Source organism: Sorex araneus, chromosome 11, assembly GCF_027595985.1.
Source record: "Sorex araneus isolate mSorAra2 chromosome 11, mSorAra2.pri, whole genome shotgun sequence".
NCBI lineage: Eukaryota > Metazoa > Chordata > Mammalia > Eulipotyphla > Soricidae > Sorex > Sorex araneus.
The window spans coordinates 32,483,755-32,505,361 of record NC_073312.1 but is presented as its reverse complement, the minus strand read 5'-3'; the positions used below and the strand labels follow the sequence as shown (position 1 = coordinate 32,505,361).

The following is a 21,607-nucleotide window of genomic DNA, read 5'->3' as shown; positions in this document are numbered from 1 at the left end:
TTACTGATGGGGTTTCTTGCAGAACACTTTGCCACCTTCCAAGTACCTCTTCCTCCTCCAGGGTGAGCACTTCCTGCGGTTATGTGTAATGGTCTCTTCCCTGTCTTAGCCCCTCCTCCGCAGACCCCACCCCAAGCTTTCTACTGAAGACTGGTCCTGAGATCATTGTCCTTTTCTCTCCACCCAACTTAACTCAGCATGACACGTCCACGACTTTATTTAAGATGAATATTGCCGGCGCCCAGCTTCCATTTCCACACCCAGTTCTCCTTTAGCCTGAAACAAATTTCATCTTTTCACTGTTTTCGTCTCACTTCACCCTCCCCCCCCAAACAGCCCTTTGCGCGTTATTTCAGGGGATTTTTTTCCCACCCCAGCGAGCCTGCCTTTTACTTGCCACACCGAGCCCCGGAGGGCAACCCTTCCGAGGATACTTGTACTGAGGCGAAGGGTCGAGCTTCAGCCACAGTAGTCAGAATGTGCAAGTGGGCCTCCCAACGAAGATTATTGCGTAACTGGGAGCCGCCGTTCCAAGCGGTGAAGAGAGCGGCCGAGTACCCCAGGAACGTACACACACGTGGACGGCTGTAACTTACCCTGAGACAGGTGTAACGCTGCCACCTCAGGCGGCGAAAGCCCAGACTTAAAAGCGCTAAAATCTCGCGCGGACCGGCTTGGGGGCGGGGCTCGGGGCATGAAGTATCGCGAGACGACAGGTTTTCCCGCGAAGGAAAAGAGCGCCTTTTTCCCCGTGGCCCGCGGCCTCCGCGAGAAGTTTGGGAAAGGCAGCGGTGGTGTGATAGCCCGGGCGCCGAGGGGAGGGGACCTGTTACGGAGTGTGTCTAGCCATGCCGGCTGAACAGCCCGGGAGCAGCGGCGGTGAGCAGGGGCCAGCCGGGAGGCTTTCGGGAGCGGGCGGCGGCGTCCTGGGCACGGTGAGGGTGGGGGCGGCGAGACATGGAGGCTGCAGCCGGGGTGTGGAGAAAAGTCGACCTCGGACGGAAAGTGAGGCGAAGTGGCATTAAGAAGTCGTGGAGAGGTCCCGAGGCTTCCCCTCTGGACGCTGTCGATTCGGGCGAGCGGCGTTTTGGCGCGCCGCGTGCATTTGTGAGCGGGGTGGAGGTGGGGAGGGGGGGGGGGTGGCGCTTCAGGCTGCTTCTTGGCGCTGAAGGACCAGGTTTTCTGAGGTGAAGTCTCCGGCGGGGCTGGAGCTTCTCGCCCCGGCTCCTTGGCGGAGCGCTGAGCGGCGGGAGGGGGCTTCCCACGGACGTTTTAGCGCCGAGTCTCCCCCTCCTAGGCTCCCCGGCCCCGGAGACGGTGGAGGCGGCCGAGAGTGGGGTGATTACGGCCGCGATGCTGGAAGAGGAAGAGCAGCTCGAGGCGGCCGGACTGGAGCGAGAGCGCAAAATGCTGGAAAAGGTGAGCGGGGGCCCAGGACCCTGAGCTCCCGAGCACCGGGAGCCGCACGCCTGGTGCGTGAGTGTTGACGGCTCGTGTCGGGGAGGAACTGCACGTGCCGCCGAGTCGGCTTCTCGGGTGGGACCCACTGAGGTCTGGCACCGCGCTTGAAGGCGGCTTTTCAGTGCTGATGCTCCTCAGCGCGCTTGCTGCTCGCTCTGGCTCTCGCTCTCTCGTGCTCTCCCTCAGTCTCTCTGTCTCTCTCTCCCCCTCTCCCTCCCCGTTCTCTCACTCTCCGTCTTTCCCCCCCCCTCTCCCTCTCCCTCTCTCTAGCTTTTCAGTGCTGATGCTCCTCAGTATTCTCATTCTCTCTCCCTCTCTTCTTTCCCTCCCTCCTTTCTTCCCTCCCTCCTTCCTTCCCTCCCTCCGTCTTGGTTTGTTTCCTCCCTCAGATTGCTTAGGTGAAAGCGGGGTGTACTTCTTCCGTGCTGCTGTTGCACTGCTTGTCTTTCTTGTACAAGTTTTGTTGGTTACTAACCTAAAAGCAACTTGTAGCCTTTGGACAGTTACAGCATATTTTTGCCATATGCAGGAAAAAGAGTGATGTTTGCTATTAAATGACTCTCGCAGTGATTTAGCTATTCCTTCCAATATAATGTTGATGTAGGAATTTTTGTTACATCCAGTTACTTATGAAATAGGCCGGGGAGGCGGGGATCACACACTGCTTAGCCCAGTTCTAGTTTTTAAATATCTTAGGAAATAGACGTTGCTATTGACTGAGCACCATGTAATTACAAAACTGTTTGGATACTAATGCACTACAAAGACATGTAATGTGTCAGTTGGACCCGTGCTTTATATCAATGATATTTTGGTTAGCCTTAACGTCTCATCAGCAACTGGCACTGTTCTGAGTGCTTAGCACATTTGCTTATTGAACCTTTTGCTATAAGGTAGATACTGTTGCTAAATTAGTAATCATAATTACTAATATAATTATTAGTATGACTCTTGTGATGATTTTATATATTCACTATATTTTATAGATGAAGACACTGATTAAGAGGTTGGAGGTTGACCTTGAACCAACCACCTTTATTCTAAGTTCTCATATGACTTTGCTTTTCCGCACAGTATTATCTAATAGTTGCTCTTCTATAGTGTTTTTATTTTTATTTATTTATTTATTTTGAGGTGGTGGAGGCAAGCCTGGCAGTGCTGAAGGTTTACTTTTGGCTCTGCTTCAGGAATCATTCCTGACATAGTTCCAGGGACCAAATGGGTGCCAAAGATGGACTAGGGTGGCCTGGGCAAGGCAGCACTCTCTTTCTGGCTTCTATATTGTTTCTTAATTCATCATTTACAGTTCTGTTTTTGTTGACTATACTAGCAAACAATAGTAGTAAATGTATTGAATTAAATATGGAAAAAAGTATTTTAATACGTTGCACAACTTAAGATTCTAAAAATAAAACAAGGTCAGTTGTAAAGGATGAATTCTGAGGCACTCTCTGAAGAGTGAACTTTAGAGATGGTGTGATGAAAAACAAAGTATTATAAAGCCATCATTTTGATAGTGGGTCTTTAGATGTTTCACTCATCTAGTTTGTTGAATTAAGTAATAGAATTTGAGGGAAATTTTGTATGAAAATGCATTTCCCTGAATGCCTTAGTTAAGGAAGGAAACAGTTTTACATTTGAAAGCACTGAATCCTAACTACTTAGACCACTGGGGAGCACCATTTTTCCATTTGAAAGGAGTCTATCAGAATTTATAGTACTTTTTATTTTCGTGGAAAATAGGAGTCAACTAAGATTTTGCAATCAGTCCTAACTAAAACTGTTAGAGGGGTTATGATTAAAATTAGCTTTCAGGAGTTATTATGTCCTAGAATCTAAAATGTCAATTTTAAATCTTTTTAATCTTCCACGAGAAAAGCTTTTAGCTCTTTTCAGTGCTATCAATACAAAAGTGAAATTTGCTAAAATAAGGAAAACATATTTGTGGTCCACTGTTACTACATTAGCCTTCCTATGTACAGAGTGTAAACGAATTTGTCTGATTTTTTTTTTAATTGATACAGATTCCTGCGATTTGAGAAAATTCTAACAATGAGACTTTTCTGTTTGAGATTAAAAAAAAAACTTGTCTTTAGAGGCTGAAAGATTCACTAAACAGAAGTAAAGATTTCTTTCCTTTTGGAAGAGTACTTATTTATTAACATTAATTAGAACTACGTAGAGAGGAAGAGCAAGTTTAAGTTTCTTAATGAGAAGCATTTTACTTGGTTTTAAATTTTAAGTTTCCTGTAAAGCCTGGAGAATGATTCTGAAATTCATTTACTTCTCACCTCTGTTTCCTTTTGAAAAATGTCATTGTTAATCAATTTTTATAAGTAGCATCACCTTTTAAGTAAGTAATGAAAGGGGAAAGGTAGGAATTGTGAGATTTCTTGGTGAATTAAATAAAAAATAAAGTTTAATAGTATTTATTTATGTATACGTATATGCATTGGGTTCGATTCTCTGTCCTCTCTGAGCCCAGCAAGCTACCGAGAGTATCCCTCTGCACTGCAGAGCCTAGCAAGCTACCTGTGGCGTATTCAGTATGCCAAAAACAGTAAAATCGATGAAAAACGGGATGACAGTGCTATATGTATATGCATACTGTCACAATATAGTTGTAAAAGACTGCCATAGTAGATTTGTTATGGCATATGATTGGGTATCTATGATTTTTTTCCTACAATTTTTATAATAAACTTCCTTTGCACTGAACTATTAACCTGTGAGTTAAATGTAGGAACTTAGGAAGAAAAGACAAGGTTTGACAGAAGTTTGGTTTGGACAGCTAAATTTTAGAGCTATTATATTTCTCTTAATATTTGAAACATTAAAACACAATACCTTATATTTATAAACTTTTTATAAATATGTTAAGGTATAACAAAAAAGAAATAAAGTATGCTTAGTAGTAGGTTCTCCTAATCATGTAGTTTTCTAGTGAACTGAAATATGATTTCCATATACATAATCTTTCTACATTTTGCTTAGTCAAAACTTGAAGATTTTTGAGACATTCAGCCAAAAATAGGCTACATGTTTCTTACTCTATAGGCTATGTTTTTGTCTATGTAAGCATGATTTGACACAATTTGTATGTAGAAAGAAGTTAGAACGAAAACTCTAATGAGATGCCATCTTCTGTCTAGAAATGGAAAAGAAATCTCTAGGTTGATAAGTGCATAGGTCATCTTACATTTGGATGCCTGAATGAATGACAATGGAAACATACCAAGACTCAATCATTAAACAGATTTTTATTAAATGTATTATAGATGGACTGGAGTGATAGCACAGTGGGTAGGGCATTTGCCCTGCACACGGCCGACCTGGGTTCGAGTATCCCATCCGCATGACAGAGCCTGGCAAGCTACCTGTGGCGTATTCAATATGCCAAAAACAGTAACAAGTCTCACAATGGAGACGTTACTGGTGCCCGCTCGAGCAAATCGATGAACAACGGTACAACAGTGCTATGATTGGGTATCAGGATTATGGGTGATAAAGATTTTCTTTAAATATAATAAATATTTTCTTTAAATCTTGGGATATGACTCAGCAGATAGTGTGCTTCCTTGCATATATGATGCCCTTGATTTAATCCCTAGCCTGCTCCCTCCCCCCAGAATTCTGTAATAGATGTGTATTACCTATATAATTACCAATTTATTTTTCTGATTCTTACTGTCATCTTTCTTTTTGATAGCAGAAAATTTTGAGAGAAAAGCTAGAGGCTGGAGAGATTGTAAAGCTTGTAGGGCATTTGTCTTGCACGTAGCTTACCCAGGTTTGATCCCAAGCCCTCAGTATGGTTCTCGAGCCCCACTGGTAGTGATCCCTGATTGCAGAGCCAGGAGTAAATCCTGATCACTATCAGGTGTGGACGACCAAAAGGGAAAAAAAACACTAGAGATTGAATCATTTAGGAAATAAAAGTCATTATAGAATGGTGTTAATTGTTTATTATGTTATCCTCTCTGCCCTGTCTTGCCAACCGCCTTCCCTCCCCCCCACCCCCACCAGTGAAACTCCTGGATGCTAAGTTGTATCATTTTGCCTTATAGAGAATTTAGATCATACCCAGGCAGTGCTTAGGGCTTACTGCTGGCTTTATGCTCAGGGATCACTCCTGGCAGGGCTCCAGGGACCCTTTGTGGACCTGGGATTCAAATCTAGGTGGGCTGTGAACAAGGCAGGTACTTTAACCTCTGCATTATCTCTTCAGCCCTCCACTTAAACTTTCCTTGAATTTAGGTTACACTATTTTGGCAAATTATGAGCTAGATTTTTGCCTTTCCTTATTTATGTAAATAATATTATTAAAGCACAACCATCCCTGTATTTTTATGTATAATCTGACTGTTCTTTGCAGTACAGATCTTTGGGTGCTTAAATATTTATATCTTTTCTTTGTCATAGAGAAGAGTGTATAGACAACTGAATAATTCTATTTGTTTCTTTATGTTTTCTTTCGTTTCTCTGCTACTTTTTAAATGTAATTCAAGGTGGATTGAGAAATCCTCCTCAACCACTAGATTTGTTGTAGTCTCTTAAAAATCATTCTGTAAATCGATAGCATATAAAAATAATAATTGAAAACAGATTCATAATTGAAAGATGTTTAGAATGAAATATAAGCCGAAAGTATGTTAAAGAAAGCTCTTAAAAACTGTTCTAGTTCCTAACCTGTGAGACAAAACTTGTTGTTAAAAACTTTAGAAGTTGAACTGGAGGATAACTTAAAGAGCTGGAGTGCATATTTTGCATGTGGGCAGGCCAGGATTTGATCCCTAGTACCATATTGGCCCCCCAGTTGTACAGGGAGACTGAGAAGTGAATCAGGAGTGGTCCCCAAGCCACCTCTAACTGTTATTTTCTTTCCACCCTCCGATCAAACATAATTTTAAAGGTTAAACATGTATTTTCAAGCATTAATTTAAAATTTCTTAAAATAGATCCTCAATTCAAGTATTTTTAAGTGAATTTGTTGTAAAACTTTTTCCCATTTCTGGAAATCAATGTAAAAAATTTTGTTTAGCTATTTTCAATACAGCTTATGGAAAACTTCATTATGTTAGAAAACTTGTCAGTAATTATGGGAATCTTCTCTGGATAGGCTCGCTTATCATGGGATAGAGAGTCCACGGATATTAGATATCGCAGACTTCAACATTTGCTTGAAAAAAGCAACATTTACTCCAAATTTTTGTTGACTAAGATGGAACAGCAGCAGTTAGAGGTATGTATGTTTATCTGTTTGACTATAGTTAATATCTTTTTTTTTTTTTTTAAAGCTTTGAGGTTTAAATTACATGCAATAAAGTACATATTCTAAGCTGGAGCCATAGCACAGCAGTTGGGCGTTTGCCTTTCATGAGGCCAACCCGAGTTCGATTCCTCCGCCCCTCTTAGAGAGCCTGGCAAGCTACCCGTGTGTATTGGATATGCCAAAAACAGTAACAATAAATCTCTCAATGAGAGACGTTACTGGTGCCTGCTCGAACAAATCGATGAGCAACGGGATGACAGTGACATTCTAAGTTTACAGTTTGATGAGATACAGATCAGCATAATGAAGAAAACATTTCCAGTACCTCCCAAACTACTCGTCTTTTAATTCAGTAGTCCCTATGCCTGTTACTCTGCTTTTTGTCTGTACTATATTTTAATATTGCCTTTTTATTGAGTATTGTAAATGAGGATTTAATTCACCATATGTGTATTTTAGTTGAATCACCATGAGATACAATTGGTTACAAAGCTGTTCATGATCGTTTCAGTCATACGATGTTTTGGCAACCATCCCTCCACCAGTGTACATTATCTATTTACTGATTTTTATCCTGTTTAGTGGTTTTCTTTTTAAAAAATGATTTTTTTTTGTTGCTCAGTCCTGTTATTTAAGAAGATATGGTTGCAAAACTGACATAGAAAAGTGCTCGTTGTAAAGTATACAATTTTTATGAGTTTGACATACCCCCTGAAGCCACCATTGAACTGCCAGCTTGGTGGGCAGACTGTTGCCATGAGTGGACCCTGGGCCTACTTAGGACCCGTAAAAAGAGTGCAAGCAGTCTGACTGTCTATTCTTTTTTTACTTTAAGACCTGTGCACTGTCTTGTGATGCCGTCTTCTCATGCATGTCTGGTTGGCTTCATTATCTCTAACCTTGACTTGAAAATTTTCTCACTTAGGGCTTATCTGGCCATTTAAAGTAAATTCACTGCTTGACCCTCACATTCATCTTCCCTTTGTTTTATAGTCTTATTGTACTTAATTAGCATATGATAAAATCAGTATGTCTATTAGAATATATGAAAAATTTTAAACTTGTACAAATTCAAAACAAATTTTTCTCCATTCGTATTTAACAGTTACTAATCAAGATTTTTTAATATTTGCTAAATTCTTTTTTTTGTTTTGTTTTGTTTTTTTGTTTTTGGTTTTTGGGTCACACCCGGCGATGCACAGGGGTTACTCCTGGCTCATGCACTCAGGAATTACTCCTGGCGATGCTCGGGGGACCATATGGGATGCTGGGATTCGAACCCGGGTTGGCCGCCCGCTGTGCTATTGTTCCAGCCCCAGCTAAATTCTTTTCCTTTACTCAAGCCCTTTTTATTTTTAGTTTTGGGGCTACACCCAGCTGTACTCAGGGCTTGTCCTGACTTGGCACTCAGGAATCACTTCTGTTGGGCTCAGAGAACCTATAGAGTGCTGGGAATCAAACCTAAGTCAGCCACTTACAGGGCAAGAACCCTACCCACTGAGCTGTGGCTCCAGCTTCAGCTTCCGTTTAAGGCAACTACATTTTTAACTAATCTTGAAATTTTTTCACTGCCTCTTGAAAATGGTTTGAATCCTTTGTGTCTTGTCCTTTAAAGCTTTGTAAGGTTGCATATAGAACAACTTTTAATCTAGGAATAATTTGGCTCATCTTTTAAGGATTGTTCTTGATGCTCTGAATGTTGAGAGGCTTTTTTACTTTGTTTGACAGGAAATGTAAGTTATTCTTGATCCCTTGTGAGTATAGGGAAGTATTCTACCCACTTTTTTCCAATGACTGTTTTCCTTGCTTTGACCTTGACTTTGTTATACTCACACAGCAAAGTCAGGGTATCAGGGCAGACTTCCTTCCAAATCTTTCAAGACTTTGTGCAGTTCTTTTCTTTCTGCTACTTGACATTTGATTATACTGTTTTGAAGTATTCTCAGTTCAAATGACACAGCTGAATTGTAATGGTTATTTGCTGTATTATTTGCATTAGGAAATTGCCTTCAAGCAGTTAACTGATCAGAACATTCCCTACATTTCTTTTTATCGTCTGTCAACTTTACTATACTTTGCTGCATCTTGTCTGAAAGTTTATTAATAGATTTTTTCTGGATTTTAGTTGCTTAAGGCAAGAGGAATCTCTTAAGGCTTAATTTTCAAGTTTCCCCTTGTTTTATAATTTCTAATGTGTTTTTGTTTTGGTGGGGGGTATGGTATCGGTGAGGATTTTTTTGTTTGGTGTTTCTTCTTTCCTTTATTTTTTTTGAGCCAGATCTCGAAGCAATCTGGTACTCAGGTCTACTTCTTGCTTAGTGCTTGATTGCTCTTTTGTGATACTAGAAAATGAAGTTATGGGGATTAAGTCCAGGCCTCTGGCATGCAAAATATGTACACTAGCTCTTTAAGCTATCGCCCTAGCCTGTTTTCTAATTTTTATTCTTTTTCCATTTTTGAACATAAGTTATTTGAAAAGTGGTTTACACATTGCATTTTTTTTATGACAGCAAGAATTATTATCTTACAGGAACAGAAGAAAAAAGAGAAATTGCAGAAAAAGAAGGAGATGTTAAAAGTTACTAAGGTATTACCTTGAATAGTTAGTAAACTTTATCTTTTATTTTGTAATTTTTGGGGGGGTTGTGCCGCACCCTGTGGTGCTCAGAACTTCTGGCACTGCACTCAGGGTTTACTCCTGGTGGTGATCGGGGACCGTGTGGATTACTGAGGATCAAATCTGGGCCAGCTATGTCCAGAGTAAGTGCCTTACTCACTGTACTATTCCTCTTTAGGTTTTATTGATCACCTGTATAAGTTTAACCTTTGTTCTATATCCTTGTTTTTGTCTTGTTTGTTTTTGTAGGGGCCACTGAACGAGTATTGTTGGCTGTGTAGCTTAGTGTTAGATAATTGAACTCAGGGCTTCATGCATGCTAGGGCATGCACTCTGCCATTACAAGAATATCCCTGGCCCCGATAACCTATCTTTATTATACATGTTAAATGGAAACATGGAAATGTCTTCTCATCATTTTATATATAGACATATAACAGAGAAGCTTTAAATACCTTTGTCCTAGAGTAAGTGATTCATTGTTCACTAGTTCAGTGATTTATGGAACATAATTTTGTGAATCAGAATTAAGGCAATGTATTACTACTAAAATATCGGTATTTGAACTTGGTTTATTTCAGGGTCCACTTGTAAACTTATCTGCATTTTTCCTTGAGGTTCTCAAGCATGCAGGGTCACTGAGTACATCCCCAGCCCTGCCTACTCCAACCAGTCTCTCTGGGTATTTTCTCTTTCAGTCCTCAGGGGATTTTTGCTTCATTTAATATTATTTGATGGAATCATTTCTCATTTGTGTTTTCTGCCTCTTTTCCAAATCTGACTTTATGACTCTTTTGGAACCTCTTGTTCCTCTTGCTCCTTTCACTACTTTTAAAAGCTAGTATTCAGTTTCTACTTTAATTTGTATCTAATGTTAAGTTTTACAGAAAATTGAATTTATCTCCCATACTATACTGAATATCATGAACTTAAAGGTGATATATATGATAATTTAAAAATAAATTCTGAATCCTTATTTTTTAGGATAAAAATTCCAATGATAGAAGTGAAGAAAATCCAGGTAAAACATTCTTGCTCTATTTTTGAAGAATACGTGTGTACATATTGTTACCTTATTATAAAAAAAATTTTTTTTTTGTAGTTGTGAGAAAGAAAAGAGGAAGGGAAGAAGAGTCATACAGTATTTCAGATGTCATGTCAAAAGAGGTAAAAATGCAGGAATTTCACATAAGATTTTATCTTGAGTGAAAATTGAATTGGTGGGTTTCCTGTGACCACTAAGAATAAGCATTGGGCTGTAAGCCATGTCACAACTAGAGCAATTCAAAGTAGTTGGCTGCGTGGTATTTTCAGTGTGCTGAGTATTTTAGAAAAGATAACATCTTTCTAGCCTGAACTTAGTGTAATTAGAAATTATTGTACCTCTTTATTTTTTTGTGCCTCTTTCTTACCTCAAAACCTTATCTTGAGAACTTTGTGTCTTGTTGACTATGTAGGAGATAGTATCCTTTTGTTTCCTTCTCATTGCTACATCAAAATAGGAATAAAGAATAAAGAATTAAGACATACCCTAGGCATTATTCAGCTGTTTTTATTTTATCTAAAATTCGTGATCGTGAAAATTCAAACTCCTTAAATCCTCAAAATATAAAGTAAAAAAAATGTCAGGGCTGGGGGAATATCTCAGTGTTCTGGAGTGCATGTTTTGCATGCTAAAACCCCATGGATCAAACCCAAGTATTTCTAGGACCTAGCCTTGAGTACCTAGCTCAGATTGGTCCCCTAACAACTAGGTATGACTAAATTGTTGAGAGAGAAATCACATGATACTTGTTTTTAGTCTAGGCACTCTGATATTTTTCTTTCTTATTTGATTTAAAAATAGCAGATTCTGGGACTAGAGAGATAGTACATTGGCTAGAGCCTTGCATGCAGCTGACTTGGGTTCAACCTTGGCACCTTATATAGTCCCTGAGCACCAGGAGTGATCCCTGAAAGCAAAGCCAGGGGAAAACCTTGAGCACCACCAGGTGTGGCCCACAAATCAATAATAATGAATAATGATAGAACCATCTTAATTGTGAAATGCACTTAGCCTGTTATTTAACAACAGTATGAATATGTTTTTGAGTTCTAGCTAGTCATTTATCAAATATTTGTGGAGAATTTCTGGAGTATTTGCTATGAGTAGTCTTTGTAGTAGGTGAATGAGTTAGTAAAGAAAAGTAAACCTATCTTGATTTAGCTTAGATCCAGTGAGAAATATATAGAATTGAGTATTCAATTGCATTAGAATATTGAATTGAGTGTATGTAGAGGGCCTCTTAACCTCGGGTTTAAAGTTCATAAAATTTTCATCTCGAATTGCATCTAAGTTAATACCTGAGGGATTAATGTTAAATCCTCTAAAGATAGGGCAAGGAGTTTTGCAATGATAAATCAAGACAAGGAAAAAAAAAAAAAGCAAGACGAGGAAGACACTGAGAAATTGTTCCAGATGAGATCATGGAACTTTGACAGTAACTTGAAGACCAGAGGTCCCAGATAATTGGCAAATTAAAAAAACTTTATAATTGGATCTAGTTTGTGTGTACACAGAAGAATGGCAAAGGATGAAGCTGTAGATTAGCAGGGTCAGGAATTTGTGAAATTTGGAAAAAAATTTTTCCTAAAATTTTTTTTTTCTTATTTGAATCTTGAACTTAGGGTGTTTTATATATATATATATGTATGTATGTATGTATGTATATGTGTATATATATATACACACACATATATACATATATATAGAAATGTGTTTATAATGAGCTGTGTGAGCTGTGTCCACAGCCTCTATTTTGATCTTTTTCATTTAGGGGGTTGTTTAGGGGACACACCTGACAGTGCTCAGGGTTACTCTGGGTTCTGCACTGAGGAATTACTCCTGGCAGTGCTCAGAGGACTACATGGATTCTGGGGATTAAACCTGGGTCATCCATGTGCTGCTAGCAGTCTTGCCCCCTGATTTTTTTTCTTTTAAAGAAGAAATCATTATGGGAGATAAAATGTTTTTATTGAGTCACTGATAGTTCTCCAAAATGCTTCAGAGTTCCATATATAAAATTTTTTCAACTTCAGAATGTGTATAGCTGTATTTACATAATTCATCAAAAACACATGACAGATATGTATGTTAACCACTCACTAACATGTTCTTTTTTTTTTTTTTTTTTTTTTTTTTGCTTTTTGGGTCACACCCAGCGATGCACAGGGGTTATTCCTGGCTCTGTACTCAGGAATTACCCCTGGCAGTGCTCAGGGGACCATATGGGATGCTGGGAATCGAACCCGGGTCGGCCGTGTGCAAGGCAAACGCCCTACCCGCTGTGCTATCACTCCAGCCCCTCACTAACATGTTCTATCATTTTTCTCTTCTTAAATTTGAGATGTTTCTTGAATGTATCGTACTACTTCATTCCATTTGTTATCTGAATATTGCTCATTATTTAAATATGCCCAAGTTTAATTATACCCTGATGACTAATACATCACATAGTACTCTCCTAAGTCTGTTACTGTTTTTCTTCATCAAGAAGAAAAAAAATCTTTCAAGATTAGAACTGTAAACATTTCCAACTACTTCAGACTTAATTTGGCTTGTAAACAAACAAGCATACCTTTTTCTTATTAGTAAAATCTTATGTTAACTAGCAAAAACATTGCTGACTAGAGTAGGCTTGCAGGCTGGAGAGTCCTAACCCTTGTACTAGAGGATTACTACCATTTTATAAATTTGGACTTAGTTTAGTCAGATATATTGATTTTCTTTTTTCTTTATTGGAAAATTCATGGTGCCCAGAAGATGGCTCAGCTGAGCAAGCATGGGACTGAGTTCAAGCCCCATGTACTAAAGTCAGCATGACAGTTCTGTTTATAATTCTCCCTGGGAAGAAATGCTCAGAAAGAGGGCTTAAGGGGAGCATGAGGTTAATTCCTGGTGGCACCCTGACAACCCTGTATCTGAGATCCCTGGCAAAGGGAGAAGGAGGAAAATTAGGAAGTAAATATTTGTTGCTTTTGGGGTGTTTTTCCCCCTCCCCCTTGGCCCCCTCACGGTTTTGGGGTCATACCCAGTTGTACTCAGGGCTTACTGCTGGCTCTACTCAGTGATCAGTCCTGGTGAGCTCAGGGAAACCATGAGTACCATGGATTGAACCCTGGTCGGCTGTTTGCATGGAAGCAGTTTATTCACTATTCTATCTTTTTAGCCCATTTTTAAATTGTGTCCAGTAATGTAGAAATTTATGAGGCGCTACAGGTTTACTTGCCTGAGAACCACCATCTTGAATTGTGTATCTAGTATCATTAACTGTATAATTAACTCTAGTATCATTACTGTATAATTATCTTTACCCTGGAATCAGAACGGAATAATTGTTAAATGAATGAAAAAAAAATAAGATGGACTTTACATTATTTTGATTTTGTATTTTCAATGTTCTAGGAAATCTTGTCTGTTGCTAAAAAAAACAAAAACGAGAATGAGGTAAGAGACTTACAATAATTAGATTTTCTTTCCTGACCACTAGTTCTTTTTATCTTAATAGCCAACGTACATTTTATTTGTTCTATGAGAAAAGACTTAACTCTTACTGACCTCCATTTTGTGCAAAGACATTTTCTTATTGAGTATTCACCACACAAGATCTGATTACCTAAGAAACAAAATTAATTATAAAATGTTCATGGTGGGATATGAAGTAATTACCTGTCCAGGGTTAATAGGCCTTTAGGAAAATTGATGATATAAACATAAAAAGATACAAAAATAGTCTCTGGTTACAACCATAAAATCATAGTTTTGCTATGTTGCCTGAATTAAATTGAAGGTCTGTTAATATATATTGGTTTTAGGTAAAAATGCTTTATTTGGCTTGCCTTTTACTCTTAATGATACGTACTTTTAATTTTATACAGTAGGTGTTATCTCATGTGTCTTACCGTAAAATGTTCTGGATGAATTTAATTAAACTGTGACAGACTTAGGTAGATGGTTTTTTTCTTAGTATTTTTCAAGTTGGATATCTAGTTGTGCTAGTATTATTTATGACTTTCCTCTTTTAATTAGCTTACACTCGTATTTTCTAATGATTTGCTCTCCTTTTGCAATGCAGATGACACTACTAATCAGTAAGATCTGTCATTGATGCAGTATCACAAACAGATGTCTTTAAATCTTTGAAGTGCTTTTAAATTTTCATTTATTTGAACTCTTTCCCTGCAGTAGAGTGAGTTCTTAAATGGACATACTGTTTTTATGTTTCTTGAAAGGAAATAATTTATTTCTTTCAGACATTTTAGCAGTGGGTGACAGATCCTAAGAAAATAGTGTTCTAAATTTTTTGGTAGCATATCTTCGAGGTTTCAAAGACAGGTACAGTTTATGTCATTTAAAAAAATGTGGACTGGAGCAATAGCACAGTGGATAGGGTGTTTGCCTTGCACAAGAGCAACCTGGGTTCAATATTCCCAGCATCCTATATAGTCCCCTGAGTGTAGCCAGGAGTAATTACCCCAGTGCGTCTCTGGGTATGACCCAAAAAGCAAATAAATAAATAAATAAATAAATCTTGTGGGGGTATTGGTGGACAGAAGTGGACACTGGAAAGGGGGTAGGTATTGAAACATTGTATTCCTGAAACCCAATCATGGATAACTCTGTAATTTCTAAAAATTTAGAAATTTAAAAAATCCTGATTTTTTTTTTTTTAAATGTATTCTGTTCATAAGAGGTCTTTTCAGAAGTGTTTCCCCAGTGATTTTGTATTTGTGGGGTAATGAAGGTAACTGTGTCAAAGGTTTTCTTTAACATGTTTTATTCTCTTTGCTCTAAGACTTTGTTGTCAGACTTCTTAGAAAAATTTTGTTTTTAGGATCAGAGTTCTTCTAATCTCTGTGTAGAAGATCTTCAGAAGAACAACGATTCAAATAGTATCATTAAAGATAGATTGTCTCAAACTGTGAGACAGAATACTAAGTTCTTTTTTGACCCAGTCCGGAAATGTAATGGACAACCAGTACCTTTTCAGCAACCAAAACACTTCACGGGAGGAGTGATGCGATGGTACCAAGTGGAAGGCATGGAATGGCTGAGGGTAATGAATTAATATTTTTAATATAGGATGAATAGCTTATTTTGTGTAAGCCTTTCACATAATTCAATGTGATATACCATAACTGTGTGTAAATACTAAAACTACTTACCCACTTTAAATATTTGGAAGTAAAATAATTTTTTTTAAGGTTGCCAACACTTTGATAGTGACTTTCTGTAAATGAGATTCTACTTTACAGTATGTCTTGTCTCATATTTGCTGTCTGTGTATAAAATGAATGATCAAATTATGCCTAATTCAAAAGATATCCTAATACAAATATAATGTATATTATTTTTGCCAGATGCTTTGGGAAAATGGAATTAATGGCATTTTAGCAGATGAAATGGGACTGGGAAAGACAGTTCAGTGCATTGCTACAATTTCATTGATGATTCAGAGAGGAGTACCTGGACCTTTTCTTGTGTGTGGCCCTTTATCTACACTTCCTAACTGGATGGCTGAATTTCAAAGATTTACACCAGAAGTAAGATGTACTTGCTTTTTTAAAAATCATAGTTTTGCTATGTTACCTGAATTAAATGGAAGGTCTGTTAATATATATTGGTTTTGGGTAAAAATGCTTTATTTGGCTTGCCTTTCATTCGGAATGACACCTACTTTTAATTTTATACAGTAGGTGTTATTTCATATATCTTACAGTAAAATGTAAAATGTTCCAGATGAATATGAGTAAACTGTTACAAACATAGGTAGATGGTTTTCTTTTTAGTGTTTTTCTTCCGCAAATGTCTTGTCTCAGCCACTGTTTACCTTATGAGGAGAATATATTCCTGACGTAGCTGTATGATCTCCCTCATTTTAGACTTGATACGTTTTTGTGACATTTTTAGAAAATGGAATCACCTAGCAATGCTGATAGGGCCTGGGTCACTTTGATATTGTTTGGTCCAACAGTGGGGGACTAACATTGGTTCTGGAAGGGCAACATGTGTACCAGTCCCTTGGACATACCAGGCACATATTCTGCCACTTAAACTAGCTTTCTGGCTCTGTTTGTGACTTTTTTAATTCTTCCAGTATAGATCAGTTTATTAGAATGTATTAATTTTCTTACAAGAAAGTATAATTAAGATTAAATTAAATGGTTTTCTTTGGAATACTTTTATATTTTCCAAATTGTTGGTGTTTCTATTTAAAACTTTATCTTAAACTTTTTAGATTCCTACTATGTTGTATCACGGAACCCAGCTGGAACGTCAAAGATTGGTAAAAAATATTCACAAACGAATAGGAACACTGCAGATTTATCCTGTGGTAATTACTTCATTTGAAATAGCCATGAGAGACCGAAATGCATTGCAGGTACAAATAGTTCTCACTGAATTCTTTATAATCTGCCTGTCATTTTTATAATTCATAATATTTTATCCCCATGCAGTAGCACTTAAATTACTCAGAAACTGGTGGTTTGGGGCTGAAGCACAGCAGGTAGGGTGTTTGCTTTGCACGCAGCCCACCTGGATTGATTCCCAGCATCCCATATTGGCCCCCAGGCACCGCCAGGAGTAACTCCTGAGTGCAGAGCCAGCAGTAACCCCTGTGCATTACCGGCTGTGACCCAAAAAGTAAAAAAAAAAAGTGGCTTATATTATCTGTAAAATTTAGGTGGCGTGGGGCTAGAGTGATAGCATAGCAGGTAGAGATTTTGCCTTGCATGCAGCCAACCCGTGTTCAATTCCCAGCATCCCATATGGTTCCCTGAGCACTGCCAGGACTAATTCCTGAGTGCATGAGCCAGGAGGAATCCCTGTGCAATGCTGGGTGTGACCCAAAAAGAAAAAAAAAAATTAGGTGACATTTGTATTCTGTAACAAAATTTAAAAACAAAGGTGTACAGATACCTTTCAAGATCTTTTGCTCTGTATACCTGTATACCTGGTATACCTGGCTCTGTATACCTGGCTCATACAGAAATAATTGTCCTTGTGAATTTCATTTGCTTGTGGCTACTAGAATTTTTATATTTCCCTCTGAAATTCTGACCTGGTGAGATCTCTTTTTAAAATGTAAGTACTTTGTCAGTTTTAGGAAGTAAATTTACCCCATTAGTAGATCAAGGGAAAACAACATCCTTACACAGAAATGGCGTTTAGTAAAATTAAATATCTCTTAATAAAGAGAGGTTTTATTTTCAGAATTTTTTTTTTTCAGAAAGCTATACAATCGTTAAATTTTTTTTTCTCAATTTATTTTCTAGCATTGCTACTGGAAATACTTAATAGTAGATGAAGGACACAGGATTAAGAATATGAAGTGCCGTCTAATCAGGGAACTAAAACGGTTTAATGCAGATAACAAACTTCTTTTGACTGGTACTCCCTTGCAAAACAATTTATCAGAGCTTTGGTCATTGCTGAACTTTTTATTACCAGATGTTTTTGATGACTTAAAAAGGTAGGTTAAACCAGCCAGTTTTTAGAAATATTTTCTTAATTTTTTTCTTGTTTTTCTGGCTTTTGGCCCACACTTAGCTGTGCTCGGGGCTTACACCTGATGTTATGCTCAGGGATCACTCCTCGAAGTGATCGGGGAACTATATATGGTGTTGAGGATCAAACCCTGTTCAATTGCATTAAAGGCAAGCCTGCTATACTATCTTCCTGGCCCCAGTAAAGCTAATTTAAATAGGGAAAATAGCTTTTTTAAATTTTATTTTGATAACATTTCCAAATTCTTCCCCAAGGCCAGAATTTGGTAATGTTTTTTCACTAGGAAACATTATTAGACAGGAAAAGTTTTATATTCAGTGTTTTTGGACCTAGTAAGGTAGAACATTGAGGTCTCTGAATTTATTTAAAATAGGCTTCAGTTGCCATTTTTCCAAATTGAATGTATTGATATAGTATTAGCGTAGTCATGCTTATGCTTAATTTTTTATTTTCAACAGTTTATTATACAGTGGAAAGAACAAAAAATTTGTAGTAGATAATCATTACAAAGTATTTGTGTGTTGACATTGAATTATGGCCGAGGTTTTCGAGAATTGTTTTCTTATCTGTAGCTTAATAAAAATATTTCACAGATATGCTTTTAATGTTATTTTGGTTTTTATAATTTACTAAATTTATAAATCAAGAAATTCTTAAGGTACTGGGTCTGGTGTGATAGCACAGAGGGTAGGGCGTTTGCCTTGCACGCGGCCAACCCGGGTTCGAGTCCCAGTATTTCATATGGTCCCCTGAGTACCACCAGGGGTAATTCCTGAGTGCAAAGCCAGGAGTGACCCCTGTGCATCGCCGGGTGTGACCCAAAAAGAAAAACAAAAAAGAAAGAAATTCTTAAGGTACTGTCTGTACTTCATGTTATACAGGTCAATAATATATAAAATTTAAAATATGCTTGATTTATGTGATAGTAAATTTAATTGTAATAATTTTTCTCTTTCAGTTTTGAATCTTGGTTTGATATCACGAGTTTATCTGAAACGGCTGAAGATATTATTGCAAAAGAAAGAGAACAGAATGTACTACATATGTTGCATCAGGTTTTGACCTTTTTTCATTTGCTTTACTATATAAAAAGGTCCTTAGGGGGACTGGAGTGCTTGCACAGGGGGTAGGGCGTTTGCCTTGCATGCGGCCAACCCGGGCTCGATTCCCAGCATCCCATATGGTCACCCGAGTACCGCCAGGAGTAGTCCTGAGTGCATGAGCCAGGAAAAACCCCTGTGCATCGCCGGGTATGATCCAAAAAGCAAAAAAAAAGGACCTTAGAGATAACCCATTCGATTCTTTCTAGTCGATGTTGAAGAATTATCTGGCCCTCTCTCCCTTCCATTTCCCCCACCATTATATCTCTGTCTTTTCCCTATTTGCAGAGGTTGCATGGCTTTTAGCAGTAATCAATTGCTTTTTAAGTTTTTTCCTCTTTTTATTTTTGTGATTGAGATTCTGTGGTTTACGATACTATTAGCAATGGTTTCTCATCAAATAACGCTAACACTTCAAAGTTTTGTCCTTTTAATGTACTGTTTTTGCTTTTGGTTATACCCAGCAGTGCAGTTACGCCGGGCTCTGTACTCAGGGATCACTTCAGGTGGGGCTCCAGGCTTCTGACATCAAAATCAGGTCATGCAAGGCTAGTACTGTATCCACAGTACTATAACTCTGGCCCATTGGCGTATTTTTTAAATATACTTTTTGCATCTAATGGTTACTTACGGGTTTGGTAGTTCCCCCAATGAAGAACTTTTTTATTAGTGGTTTTATTTTCTTCCCTCATTTTATGGTACTTGGTATTGAAACCAGAATTTCACAGTACTTAACATAGGATGAAACGAGTAAGAAGAAATGAATAAAAGCTAAGCTGAGTATATATATATTCCCTATAACAGAATGTTTTAATCATCTTTATTAATGTTTGATTTTAGATTCTAACACCTTTCTTACTGAGAAGACTAAAATCTGATGTTGCTCTTGAAGTTCCTCCTAAACGAGAAGTAGTTGTTTATGCACCTCTCTCAAAGAAACAAGAAATCTTTTATACTGCCATTGTAAACCGTACAATTGCGAACATGTTTGGATCCAGTGAGGTGTGTTGTGGATTTGTAGTTAACACTGTGAATTATAGTTAGCATAGGAAACTTCATGATTGATTTTAGTCTTATGACTCATCTATTTTTAGGATTTATTGAGTCACTGAATTTTTAAAAGCTTTTTTTCTCTTCATTGTTGTTGCTGCTGAGATGGGGGTTGTACCATTGGTTATGAGATTGATGCTCTTTGGATCTCTGTGGTTGTGTTGAGGATCTAACTGACTATGTGCTTCAAGTAGCTTCTCTACATTGATCCACATACCTAGGTCCAAGATTGGTTTCTAACTGAAATATAATGCATAAGGCCACTAGCAAAATTTTAGTACTTTTATTATGGTCAGCCAAAATTCAAATGACAGGTGATGCAATTTTGTATAATTATCTGGAAAGCTTACTATACTTTTGATTCCTGTTTCCTATTATCTTTAGTTGCATTATTTCTGTTGAATTTGGAAATAGCATTTGGACAAATGTTAGTTTGTAAATAAGTAAAGTACATGCCAACTAGGCCATATACAGTCCTTTTTTTATAGGTCACTGTCACTGTCATCCAGTTGCTCATCAATTTGTTCGAGCGGGCACCAGTAACGTCTCTCATTGTGAGACTTACTGTTATTTGGCATGTCCAATATGCCACAGGTAGCTTGCCAGGCTCTGCCGTGATAGAAGGTCATGATAACCAAAATGTTTTAATAGTGGTTTGGTGTAGGGTTTTTCTTTTTTTTTTTTGTGGTTCCGGAAAATCAACCCAGAAATCAATAGTTGTGAGAGTTGTTCTCTGTCTACTGTCAATACGCTGTAATACTCACACGCTGTACTGCTGGAGGTGGAAGTAGAATATAATGATCATATATACAACAACTAGGAGACCCTTAAATTTGTTTGAATTTTCAGATATTTAATTTGTTGCCTTCAACCTACGTTTTTCTTTACAAGTGCCCATGATACATTTCTTTTTTTGTGGAACCATTAGACTCTGTTCTCTCATTTTTGTTACAGTTGAAAGGAGGTGACTAAGAGACAACGCAAAGAACTGGAATGTGGGCTCCAGTGAGACCCCAGGTTTGATCCCAAAGCACCAGAGTGCCCTGGTGGCCCCCAGCACTGATTGTATGGAGCTTCCTTTTTTATAAAAGAGATTCTTGGCTTTTGTAGCTCTTGGGAAATTAGAATAATTGTGTATTTCATCATTGTAAAGAAATAGCTCCTGCAGTGCAAATTTGTGGAGCCCTATTTTGACTCTTCAACTATTAAGATATGTTATAAAACATTTTTGCCCATCCTTAGCTTTTTCCTTTGAGATAGGAAGACAGTTTACTTGAAATAACTATTACCAGTTTTATGCTCATAAAAATACACCTCAGGGGCTGGAGTGATAGCACAGCGGGTAGGGTGTTTGCCTTGCACGCGGCCGACCCAGGTTCAAATCCCAGCATCCCATATGGTCCCCTGAGCACCGCCAGGAGTAATTCCTGAGTGCAGAACCAGGAGTAACCCCTGTGCATCGCCAGGTGTGACCCAAAAACCAAAAAAAAAAAAAAAACAAATAAAAATACACCTCAGTGGTGTGTGTGGTGGGGGGTTGGAATTTAAGGGTATAAAGG

General features: G+C 38.1%; 1 protein-coding gene across 2 annotated transcripts in view; it reads left to right on the top strand.

The window, feature by feature from the left end:
- Nucleotides 1-729: 729 nt before the first annotated feature.
- The window catches only part of HELLS (helicase, lymphoid specific), a 30,106-nt gene continuing 9,228 nt past the window's right edge, over nt 730-21,607 (top strand). Inside the window, exons 1-13 of one of the 2 annotated variants that reach the window (XM_004607350.2) lie at nt 730-879; nt 1,298-1,419; nt 6,581-6,703; nt 9,264-9,320; nt 10,335-10,371; nt 10,453-10,517; nt 13,795-13,836; nt 15,224-15,445; nt 15,750-15,932; nt 16,628-16,771; nt 17,667-17,863; nt 18,857-18,953; nt 19,839-20,000. In XM_004607350.2, coding sequence (XP_004607407.1) covers nt 849-879; nt 1,298-1,419; nt 6,581-6,703; nt 9,264-9,320; nt 10,335-10,371; nt 10,453-10,517; nt 13,795-13,836; nt 15,224-15,445; nt 15,750-15,932; nt 16,628-16,771; nt 17,667-17,863; nt 18,857-18,953; nt 19,839-20,000 — 1,482 coding nt within the window. In that variant the 5' untranslated portion in view covers nt 730-848. Of the gene's footprint in view, nt 880-989; nt 1,108-1,297; nt 1,420-6,580; nt 6,704-9,263; nt 9,321-10,334; nt 10,372-10,452; nt 10,518-13,794; nt 13,837-15,223; nt 15,446-15,749; nt 15,933-16,627; nt 16,772-17,666; nt 17,864-18,856; nt 18,954-19,838; nt 20,001-21,607 lie in introns of those variants that run through there. The other variant, XM_055118987.1, reaches the window with a different exon arrangement.